The sequence below is a fragment of the Mobula hypostoma genome, chromosome 4 (assembly GCF_963921235.1).
Source record: "Mobula hypostoma chromosome 4, sMobHyp1.1, whole genome shotgun sequence".
Classification (NCBI taxonomy): Eukaryota; Metazoa; Chordata; class Chondrichthyes; order Myliobatiformes; family Myliobatidae; genus Mobula; species Mobula hypostoma.
The window spans coordinates 65,131,391-65,143,590 of record NC_086100.1 but is presented as its reverse complement, the minus strand read 5'-3'; the positions used below and the strand labels follow the sequence as shown (position 1 = coordinate 65,143,590).

Sequence of the window (12,200 nt, the reverse complement as noted above, 5' to 3'; positions counted from 1 at the left end):
CCTCCTAAGGTCCCAGAAAGAAAGAAGACAAAGAAAATACCAACCAGGAGCGAAGCAGCTGGACATTCTCATAAAGCTTCTACAATTGCTGTGGCTTTCATCTGCAGACTTGGTACAAATCTACTACTGAACCCAAAATATTCCTGGCTTTCATTGTCTAGTTCCATTATGTTAACCTTTCAATATAATTTAATCAATTATGCTTTAATATCATAAATAATTGTTCAGAACACTCAGTATTCATGAAAGTGTAGAATATTGTTTTGAGGTCATCTTTGCATTTACAAACGTTTGCAGTTATTGTGCATTAACTAAAAAGGTATAAAGCAAGTTAAGACTAAATAAATATATTTAACTAAGTGCAAGTACCTTTTGATGGATCTTTCAGAACAACATCTGAAATTTCAAACAAGTTCAGAGGTAGTGGCATTTTTCTGTTGGCTGCAACAGTCTTCAGCAGACCAGAGAGAAGAGTCGTGCGAGCTACCTGAATCAAAATAAAAAGCAGATACTAGATGTGTCCTGTTTTCACATAACAATGTGGCTCAATACATATGAAAAAAAATCCTCATATTGACAGGAGTTTCCATGATTGCTCAAAATGCTAATAGCGTCAAGTAGCTCAATAAGCTCTAGTTAGAGCCGACTCCATCAAACACAAGAACAGAATTAGGCCATTCAGTCCATTGAGAAATATGAAAAACATTTCATTCACAAAATAAATTTAGTCAAAAGAACAATAACATAAAACAGCACCTCTGAAAACTTATTTTTCTACAAGAGAATTGTTACTTAAAACACGAGCACAATGATCTAAGCTAAGGCGGGTGCTGAACTGTTTGATCAACGTCTTTCTGATAAGATGTTAAACTAAGGAACTAATGTTCTCTCAAGCTGCCTCAAAAGTCCCTTGCCATTATTTTGAAGAAGGGCATGGTAGTAATCCTTAGTATTCAGACCAATTCTTTACTCCAATCAACATTTCTATAATATAACAGGCTTATGTGGATCATTATCACACTGGCATATTGCTGTTTATGGGAACTTACCAAGCTCAAGTTAGTTTCCAACTTTCTTACATTAGGGCAATGGCTACAGATTAGAAATACTTCAGCAGTAATGCACTTGGGATGTCTTAAAAGAAATAAGGAACTACATTAAAGAGCAAGACTTTCCTTTCTTTAAATAGTATTTCAGTAACTTTTAAATGTAGATTCTATTACTGTAAATCCAGTTAATGAAAAATGGGTAAATGGAACAGCACAGGAACAGGCCCTTTGACGCACCGAGTCTGCACCAACCACGAAGCTAATCTAGCTCATCCCATTTGCCAATGCATGGTCTGTACCCCTCTATTCCCTGTCTGTTGATGAGTCTGTCCGCTTTTTAAACATTGCTACTGTACCTGCTTCCACGGCAGTGCATTCAAGAATCCCATTGTATTAAGTTTAAAAAAAACAACTTTTTTTAAAGTTTCTCCTTCCACCTCAAACCTACGCGATCTACAATTTGACACCTCCACCTTGGAAAAAGAACTCTGATTATCTACGCAAACACATGGAAATCTGCAGATGTTTTCAAGCAACACACATAAAAAATGCTGGTGAACGCAACAGGCCAGGCAGCATCCATAAGAAGAGGTACAGTCAACATTTCGGGCCGAGACTCTTCGACTGTACCTCTTCCTATAGATGCTGCCTGGCCTGCTGCATTCACCAGCAATTTTTATGTGTGGTGCTCTGATTAGCTACCCTATGTCTCCAACAATTCTTTATACTTCCACCAGTTCACCATTCAGCCTCCAACACTCCAGAGAAAATAAGCCAAGCTTGTCCAACCCTATCCTTGTAGTTAAGTCTCTCCATTCCAGACAACACCCCCTTCACTGTCCAAAGCCTCCATTTCCTGCTGGCAAACAGAACTGCCTACAATATTCCAAATGCAGCCTAACCAAAGTTTCAAACAACTCCCAATTTTTATACCCCATGTCCCCACCGATGAAGGCCAGAATGTCGTACACTTTGTTTACCATGGTATACATTTGTGTTGTCACTGGCAAGGAGCTATGTACTCACACCCTCATATTCCACTGTACATCAATACTCCTAAAGGTCATGTCTTGCATTTGACCCTCAAAATGCCACACCTCATACTTGTCTGGACTGAACTCCATCTCTCATTTATCTGTCCAAATTTCCAACTGATCTACATCCTGATATATCTTTCAGCAACTTTACTCATTACCCACAATTCCACCAGCTCATCTACCAACTTACCAATATTTTCATCCAGATCATATCTATCACAAGCAAGAGGACCCAGCAGCCAAGCATTGATCCTTGCAGTACACCACTGGTCAAAGACCTCCAGAAAGAGAAACATCCTTCCATTGCCTCCACTTCATAAGTAATGCAATTAAACAGAACCCCCCCCAAAAATTAAAGGAATTTGGTTAACACTCTACTTAAAGATAAATACATCTTCACAAATTAGATATTATTTAGCAATTCAGGGAACTACAAATTCAGCTTAAGAATCAAAAATGAAGCAACATTTTACAAACTGAATTCTCAGCAGTAGAAAAAGAATTAAGAGAAACTGGAATAATATCGCCACCTTGTGGCCTCCTGTATTATAATATCAGTGACTGATATTAATCTGAAATGTCATCTCAGAGTTAAAAATTAATTATATTGCAATCCATTGGTGATAAGAATGGTAAGTATAAACTGATGAAGCCAATTTAAATATCACAGGAACATCACAAAGTCAGGTTTGAAACAAAAGTGTACTCTCAGTTAGTTTACCATGCAATTTGCAATTTCTGAACACCTGCTAACCATCCTGCATACTACATTTCGACACAGCCCGACTTGTTTGATCCACCTTGATGGGAGGTAACCTCCAACCTTGTAGATCTCCAGGACCTCTGTATTCCTCTGATCTGAGCTTAAGTTAACTCTAATTGCTCCAGCGAGTCAGCCACACAGTTTAGAAATAGGCTTGTCCGCTCCTTGGGCATATACTCCACTGACCCCTTACCTATACCTATTTGCACGAACCTCATTTACGGTTGCCAGTTACTCTCCCAACCTGCACACCCTTCAGACGTGGTAGGAAATCACAGCTTCGACAAGAAACCAATCACAGAGAAACCGTACAAACTTCACAAAGACAGCAGGAAAGGTGATGATTGAACCCAAGTCACTGGAATTGTGAGACAGCAACTCAATTACCCCAGTGCAATGGGGCAGCTGCACCCAAGCTCAGAAATCCGCTCTCTAGAGCTTTCTGCATTTCCACCTCATTACCCCTCTGACCAAGCATGGAGGCTCAACAGCAGAGGAAGTTTCTCATAGCCAGTTTATTTACCACGCCACCCCACCCCCCAACTCCCAAAGCTTCACCCAATCATTTGACTTAAAGATACAAGGGACCCTCAAAAATTTAAATTTAGTTCTAAGCATCTTAGGAACCACAGAGTCAAGAGTAGGTTATCCAGTATTCAAAAGATGGTGGACATAGCGAAACTTGCTTTTTCTCATCCTTTCTCTAATGTTCTTGAGGCCTGCATCCAATATTTATCAATTCTAAAAACTCAAATTCCTAGGATTTTTTGGAAGGATGAGTAGGAAAGTATTCTTGATTTCTAATCCTATTCTATGAAGAAGTTTCCAGATTTTGGTTCCTCATGCTCTAGGCCTAATTTTAAAAATATATCCACAATCCTTAATTTTGCCAAGAGAAAACAGTTTTTCCTTCCTAACCCAACAATAATTTTTGCATTCTGAACACGAAAATGCCACAAATGGATGCATATTGGATCATATGAATTAAAATAACTCCAAAACTATAGAAGGTTTGAAACTAGCAACAAAATTATGAACGTTTAGGAAGAAGAATTGTTTGGATCTTTGCCTTAAGATTTTTGTCACTTGGTTTTCCAAGATTTTATTTGCAATTGGCTATGGGCTGTGTTGAAGCCAAAAAATGTGAACCAAAGCACACTAAAAATAGTGTGCAAATGAAATTAAATAATTAGCCAAGTTGTTTCTGCTGCAGCCTTCCTATTTACTTTCTTGTGTGCAGCTGTCAAATGCAAAATACATGAGGAATGAAAATGGGGAGCAGAAAAGGGAAGACAGGAGCGACACAAGAAAATGGAAACAGGCAGATTAGTCAGATAATGAAGTGGGAAAAGATGGGGTTTGGAAGATGGGTACGTTCTTTGTTGCAAAATAAATAATTTTCTTAATGGTTAATTCATGATCTTGCTGCTAATACTGTGCAATGAAAATCTTCCCAGTGCTGCCCATGGAACTCCAAGATCTATGAAATCAGATTTATAATCACAATTAAGATGTAAATCTAATGAATTTACAAGTAAATTAGTTCAATACATTCACTAAATAATAAATAACTTCCCAGATATATCCTTTATCTGAAAGAAAAATACTAAATGTAATGGCAATCTTGCTAAAGAACATAACAGAAAATTCCGAATTAGTGAAGTTGCAGGACAGCTGTACTTTAAATCTGTATTATATAAACCTAACTAAGCTTCTTTAGACACAAATCTTCCTTAAATATGGTTGACACAGACATGTAACTCTATTAATTACCTGAACAAAAGTGTATCCTTGGTTCTTACCTGAAATTCAGCTGTTTTGGGATTGGCGATATGTACTGCTCTCGTCTTTGCCAGATCCTTACCCAGTTTGTCAGCAATATCTTCCTGAGAACACTGAAGTAATTGGAAAAAAAATACTACTGAGAAAAGAAGGCAATGATTAAGTCATCAGAGCATCAACCAAATTCAACTGATCTTTTTCCTGTTCCTTCTTAAATCCAAGATGCCTTGCAAGGTGTTCAAACAAATCAAGATACAACTTGTCGGTGCTTCAAAGGAAACTGTTAGGTCTTTTATTGGTTAAAGTACGTTTGCCCACAAGATTGCTGGATGTCCAGGCTGAGTGTAGTATGGTGACGACAAAAGACCAACCAGATAATCAGACCAACAATATATCGCCCAAACTAATAAGATCTCATTAATGTATAAAAAAAGCATGAATAGGTGTAACAAGGATGGTGAACATGTGTAGATGAAGTTAATGACAAATCAATATAGAATAAGAAATTATTAAGAGAGAAAGGAAGACTAAAAATACGTAAAAATATAAATGTGATATTTAATAGTCTCTAGTGACAATGTTAATTGTAAAAACAAAATTCACTTCTAATGCTCTCATTTTGAAACAGAGATTACTTCACAATTGTTACATATATTCCTCAATTTACAAATATATGAATATGTGCCATACCTATTGCAATAGAATACGTATCCTGACTCTCAATTTACTAACTAATTTTGTCTTCGAGAACATAATTCTTTAGTAAATCAGGAAATCTAAAATTACTTTTTCCTTTCAAAGATTGTTTACATGATTAATTACTAGAAGTTTAAGCAGGCAATGAAGGTATCTTGAGATAAATTAATCAGTGCATAGTGAAATATGATATAAGATCTAAGGAGCAGAATGTGGAGTTCATCTGCATAGAGATAAGGAATAGTAAAGGGAAAGAATATCACTGGTGGGAGTTGACTATAAGCCAGAAATCACAGCAATAAGCTAAAAAAAAAAATCTGATGCATGTAAGAATGGAACGGCAGTTGTCATGGTGGATTTTAGCTTCCACGTAGATTGGGCAAATCAAGTTGGTCGAGGTAGTCTATAGGAGGACTTCGTAGAATGCATCTGTGATAGCTTTCAAAAACAGCATGTCAGCAAACCCAAAGTGAAACTGTGACCTTAGATCTAGTCCTGTACAAGGAGATAAGTAACATTAATGACTTTGTAGTTAGGGATTCTCCTGTAAGGAGCAATTAGAGTATGGCTGAATTTCTCAGGCAAACAGTTGGAGCAACAGTAAAACTACTGTATTCTGCCTAAACAAGGGAAACTACAATGGGGTAAGGGAGGAGCTGCCTGGGAACACAGGCTATTGGTGGAACAGGCTATAGTTGAGGAACATTGTAACATTTAAATAAATTTTTCATGGTTCACAAGTTAAAAGCAAGGGCAGTAAGGGTGGGGTGAGCCAGCCTTGGATAACTAAGGACACAAAAGGTTGCATCAAAGTAAAAGCTCATGTATACAGTCACCAAGAGTAGTGGGAAACTAGAAGATTAGAAAGATTTTTAAATGCCGCAAAAAAAACACCGAGCACGCAATAAAGAAAGGGAAGACAGATTATGAAAGTAAATAGCACAAAATATAAAAACTATTAGTTTAAGTTTTTATAATTATATAAAGCAGGAAAGAGTGCCTAAAGTTAACGTAGGTCCATTGAAAGATAAGAAGGAAGAATTAATGTGGAAACAGCCGAGGCCTTGATCAACTATTTTGAGTCAGTCTTCAAAGAGATGTTATGAATGCAATGAGAGTTGAGGACCCCGATACAGTCGCTGTCACTAAAGAGGTAGTGATGAACAAACTAAGGGGCCTAACGGTATAGGCTAGTCTCCTGGTCCCTGTTGGCTTACACCCCAGGGTACTGACAGAAATGGTGGAAATTATAATAGGCGTGTTTGAGTTAATTGAGCAATACTTTACTGGACTGAGCATGCCCCAGCGGACTGAAAGACATAGGCCAATTAGCTTAATGCCAGTAGCTGAGGAAATGCTTGAGGAAGAAGCAGTGAGACGTCAAGATAGAAAAGGTTCTATCAGGCAGACACAGAATGGGTTTATGAAGAACAAGTCCTTATTGACAAACTTACTGAAATTCTTTATATGAGCGCAGCGGATAAAGAGGAACAGGTGGATGTTGTAGACTTGTGATCTGGGAATACAGATCCATAATTCCTTGAAAGAGGGGCATCATGGGAAGATAGTGTTGTAAAAGAAAGCTTTTGGCATATTGAGCTTCATAAGTCAATGTATTGAGTACAGGAGTTGGGATATGATATTGAAGTTATTGGTAGGCTAAATTTGGAGTATTGTGTGCAATTCTGGTCATCTACCTACAGGAAGGGTAGTAATAAAATTGAAAGAGTGCAGAGAAAACTTACAAGGATTTTGCCAGGACTTGAGGACCTGAATTATTCAGAAAGATTGAATAGGTCAGGACTTCATTCCTTACAGGATAGGAGAATGAGGGGGAGATTTCATAGAGGTATATAAAATTGAGGGGTATAGTTAGGGTAAATACAAGCAGGCATTTTTCCACCAAGGATGAGTGAGCCTGGATCTAGGGGTCATGGGTTAAGGGCGAAATGTTCAATATTTAAGGGGAACAGGAGAGGGAACTTCTTCAGTCAGACGGTGGTGAGAGTGTGGAACGAGCTGCCAGCAGAAGTGAGCGATGTGGGTTCGATTTCAGCACCAAAGAGAAATTTGGATAGATACATGAATGGCAGGGGTAAGGAGGGCTATGGTCTCAGTGTAGGTGACTGGGACTACGCAGATTAATAGTTTGGTATGTACTAGATGGGCCAAAGATCCTGTGTTTGTGCTATAGTTCTATGACTATGGCGTTCAATAAGGTGCTGCATACAAGACAAAGATGCATGGAATTGAGGGGTAACGTATTAGCCCCCAATGTCCCCTGATTCTAGCAGATACAGGATTGTTTAACCAATAGAATATAGAGAGTTGTGTTTCTCTAATTGACACTCAGTGATGAGCAGTGTGCCACGGGGGTCAGTGACGGGCCCACAACTGTTCACGATATGCATTAATAATTTGGAAGGGGGACTGAGTGTAATCTTTCTAAGTTTGCTGATGATACTAAATTCAGTGGAAAAGCAAAACTGTGCAGATGCGGTGAGTCTGCAGGGGGGTATAGATAGGTTAAGCGAGTGGGCAAGGGTCCAGTAGATGGAGTACAATGTTGGTAAATGCAAGGTCACCCGTTTTGTTTGGAAGGAATAATAGAAGATCTGCTTATTATTTAAATGGTAAAAGACTGCAGCATGCTGTTGGGCAGAGAAACATGGGAGTGCTTGCGCATGAACTGCATGCAAGTGCAAAAGGTTATCAAGAAGGCAAAGGCAATGTTAACATTCATTGCTAGATGGTTTGAATTTAAGAGCAGGATGTTATGCAGCAACAGCACAGGGTACAGGTGAGATTATATGCAGAGTACTGCATATAGTTCTGGTCTCTTACTTGAAGAAAGACATACTGGCTTTGGAGGCAGCGCAGAGGAAATTTACCAGGTTGATTCTGCAGAAGAGTGGGTTAGCCTATGAGTAAAGATTGAATCCACTGGAATTCAGAAGAATGAGTGGGGATCTAATAGAAATATAAAAAAAAATAAAAAATATTTTAAAAAGATAGATAAGATAGAGGCAGGAAAGTTGTTTCCACTAAGAAGTGAGACTAGAACCAGGGTACATTGCCTCAAGATCAGGGGAATAGATTTACGATGGCGACGGAAAGAAATTGCTTTTCCCAGAGAGTAGTGAAGCTGTGGAATTTTCTGCCCAGGAAAGCAGCAAAGATTACCTCATTAAAAATATTTAAGGCACAATTAGTTAGTTTTGCAGAGCAAGGAACTGCAGTTTTTAAAATGGGTGCAATAACTGTTTAGCAATTGGCAACATCATTAACAATAAAACATCATAGTTTAAAGTCTCTTACGTCATTTGGAACCTGTACATTGGTCAACTGTCAAAGATAAATTTATAGCTTTGTTAATAGTTAAGAATTGATTCATATGACCAAAAAATCTTGCACTAAAGCTTTAGACCCAAGAGCTTTGTAATAAGCTAAAAACAGCACCTTTACTAAATAACCTATTGTATAAAGCAATCAAGTTAGCCAACATTTTAACAGAAAGTGCGAAGGTATTCATAGAGTGTTTTCTTTAGGAGTGTTACACTTACTGCATAAAGTTTACAAATTTTACCACATCAGAAATTTGTCACCTGGATTCCCATCCAATTTTTTTTATTACTGGGAGATCTGGTTCTACCCAAATCTACCACAGTCCACCTTCCTGCCTCCTTGGCTTCAAAGAATGCTTGTTGCTCTCTAGCTTTTCTGTAATGTTCCATTTATCTCTACAGGGAAGGCGTACAGTGACTCATTCCCTTCATTAGAGCAGCTTAATAAAAATCAAGCAATTACATTAGACCTAGCAGAGTTGAACATTGTACCCCTGAGATGAGGTAGTGGATGAGGGAACGGGGAGATAATGCTTAGAACCCAAATCCTAACTCTTGATGAATGACCATGCTAAAAAAATTCCAGAAATTGCATTTCCCTCCTGAACCTTATTAAAATCAAATCGCCCTATATAAGCCAGTTAATAGAAAATGCGTGCTCCTCCCTGTTGAGAGATGACACATACAAAATTCAAAAAAATAAACTACACCATGCTGGAAATCCTAAAAACAGGAAGTGCTAGAAAACTCAACAGGCTGGAAAGCACTTGTTGGAATGAGGAACAAAGCGTTTCAGATCCAGGACCCTTCCTTTGAAAACGATCATGAACACAAATGAGATCATGAATATGTTTATCTTTGCAAACCATTCTGAAACAAAATGAATGAAGTAGATCTTAAGTTTATTGTAACATTAAAAACTTACCAGAGCAAAGGTCAAGGCCTCTGTGAAGCCCCCAGCTGCCATATCTTGCCTCAGCAACTCAGATAATTTGTTCAATGGAAACTAATGAAGACAAAATAAAAACATGGCAATGACCAAGCTGGAAATTGTTCATGCTGATATCTAATCATGTTGTCAAGTAAGTTGTCTTTTTCCCCTCACAAAGAGCAAGTAAAGAGTACAGTCTGGCAATTATTCCCAACTAAAGTGGCCTCAGGTTCTTGCAACCAATAGGAAAACCTACTGATTTTCTGATTGTTGTGACCCTAATTCTCCATACATAAACTCTAAAGGACAAAGCTCTCTTCAGGCTAAATATTTTTAAGTCTTAATTTTTGCTGCTCCTACTGAAGTGAGGAAATGGAATTGCTGGAATCGTCCGAAGAGAAATGTGGACTTGATGACCCAAATGAATTCCTAAGTCATAAGGAAATGAGAACTAACTGACCCATTCTAGTGACCATCATGCAACAGTGCAGATTCCATCTTGTCAATTCACAAGGGCAGCATGGCAGCGTAGTGGTTAGCGTAACGCTTTACACCACCAGCGATCAGACTGGGATTCAACTCCCACTGCTGTCTGTGAGGAGATTGTATATTCTCCCTGTGGCTGCATGTGTTCCAATAGACAATAGGTGCAGGAGTAGGCCATTCAGCCCTTCGAGCCAGCACCGCCATTCACTGTGATCATGGCTGATCATCCACAATCAGTATCCAGTTCCGGCCTTATCCCCATAACCTTTGATTCCGCTATCTTTAAGAGCTCTATCCATCTCTTTCTTGAAAGCATCCAGACACTTGGCCTCCACTGCCTCCTGGGGCAGAGCATTCCACATATCCACTACTCTCTGGGTGAAAAAGTTTTTCCTCAACTCCATGCTAAATGGCCTAACCCTTATTCTTAAACTGTGCCCTCTGGTTCTGGACTCACCCATCAGCGGGAATACGTTTCCTGCCTCCAGCATGTCCAATCGCTTAATAATCTTATATGTTTCAATCAGATCCCCTCTCATCCTTCTAAATTCCAGTGTATACAAGCCCAGTCGCTCTAATCTTTCAACATATGACAGTCCCACCATCCCGGGAATTAACCTTGTGAACCTACGCTGTTCTCCCTCATTAGCAATAATGTCCTTCCTCAAATTTGGAGACCAAAACTGGACACAATACTCCAGGTGTGGTCTCACCAGGGCCCTGTACAGCTGCAGAAGGACCTCTTTGCTCCTATACTCAATTCCCCTTGTTATGAAGGCCAACATGCCATTAGCTTTCTTCACTGCCTGCTGTACTTGCATACTTGCTTTCAGTGACTGACGTACAAGAACACCTAGATCTCGCTGTACTTCCCCTTTTCCTAACTTGACTCCATTTAGATAATAATCTGCCTTCCTGTTCTTACCACCAAAGTGGATAACCTCACATTTATCCACATTAAACTGCATCTGCCATGCATCCGCCCACTCACCCAGCCTGTCCAAGTTTCCTCTGGAGTCTGTGATTTCCTTGCACATTTCAAAGACATACAGGTTACCATTAGTAAGTTGGGGGCACGCTATATCGACGCCTGAAGTATGGCGACTTCCAGCACATCCTCAGAACATGTTGGTTGCTGATGCAAATGATACATTTCACTATGCTTTGATGTACATATGACAAATAAAGCTAATCTCTTTACCGTTATCGTGTAGACATGTCTTCTACCTTCCCAATCCCCGGGGAAACCTAGGACCGTCCACTCTTCCAGAACCCTCATGATTTTATAAACTTTTGTGAGGTTTCCCATCATTTTCCTACGTTCCAGGGAATAAAGACCTCTACTTTAGCATCAACAAACTTAATAGTCATGCCACCATTTATCTGAAGATAGACGAGTCAGATCAACTACTGCCCATGGTTCTGAATGAGGTGGCTGAAGAAATTGTGGAGGCATTAGTCCTGATCTTTCACGAATCCATAGATTCTGGAAGGGTTCCACAGGACTGGAAAACCGCAAAATATCAGTCCTCACTTTTGGGTGGCAGGGTGGAGATATGTCTCTACCAAAGGAGGTGTAATGCACTCCTTCGTTCTGCTAGCCTGAAGATCACCCTTGGGCAAGGTGTAGCTCCTGTTTAGCCCACCCATCGCCGCCAATCGACGACATGTGAAGCCATCGGAGCAGGTTATCCGACCACGAACAACAAGCAGGCAATCTCTGAAGAGTATTGATAATGGCTGGCATCACCTGTCTTGTAAAGACACTGCCCAGAAGGTAACAGCAAACCACTTCTGTAGAAAATTTACCAAGAACAATCATAGTGATGGAACGACCATGACCGCCCACATCATATGACATGGCACATAACAAACAAACTCCACTCTTTAAGAAGAGAGAGAGGCAAAAGGCAGGAAATTATATGCCAGTTAGCCTAATTTAAGTGGTTGGCAGGTGGTTGGAGCTCATTATTAAGGATAAGGTTTCAGGATACTTGGAGGCACATGATAAAATAGGCCAAGGTCAGCCTAGTTTCCTTAAGAGGAAATCTTGCCTGACAAATCTGTTGGACTGCTCTGAAGAAATGACAGGCAGGATAAATAAGGGAGTGT

The 12,200-nt window shown here is 39.4% G+C and overlaps 1 protein-coding gene across 2 annotated transcripts in view; it reads right to left on the bottom strand.

Annotated features, from left to right (window-relative positions):
• Nucleotides 1-12,200, bottom strand: part of farsb (phenylalanyl-tRNA synthetase subunit beta) — a 70,678-nt gene that overhangs the window by 26,777 nt on the left and 31,701 nt on the right. For both annotated transcript variants that reach the window (XM_063044908.1, XM_063044910.1), the window contains 3 exons: nt 9,597-9,677; nt 4,652-4,744; nt 370-487 (listed from right to left, as the gene is read on the bottom strand). In XM_063044908.1, coding sequence (XP_062900978.1) covers nt 370-487; nt 4,652-4,744; nt 9,597-9,677 — 292 coding nt within the window. The remainder of the gene's footprint in view (nt 1-369; nt 488-4,651; nt 4,745-9,596; nt 9,678-12,200) is intronic.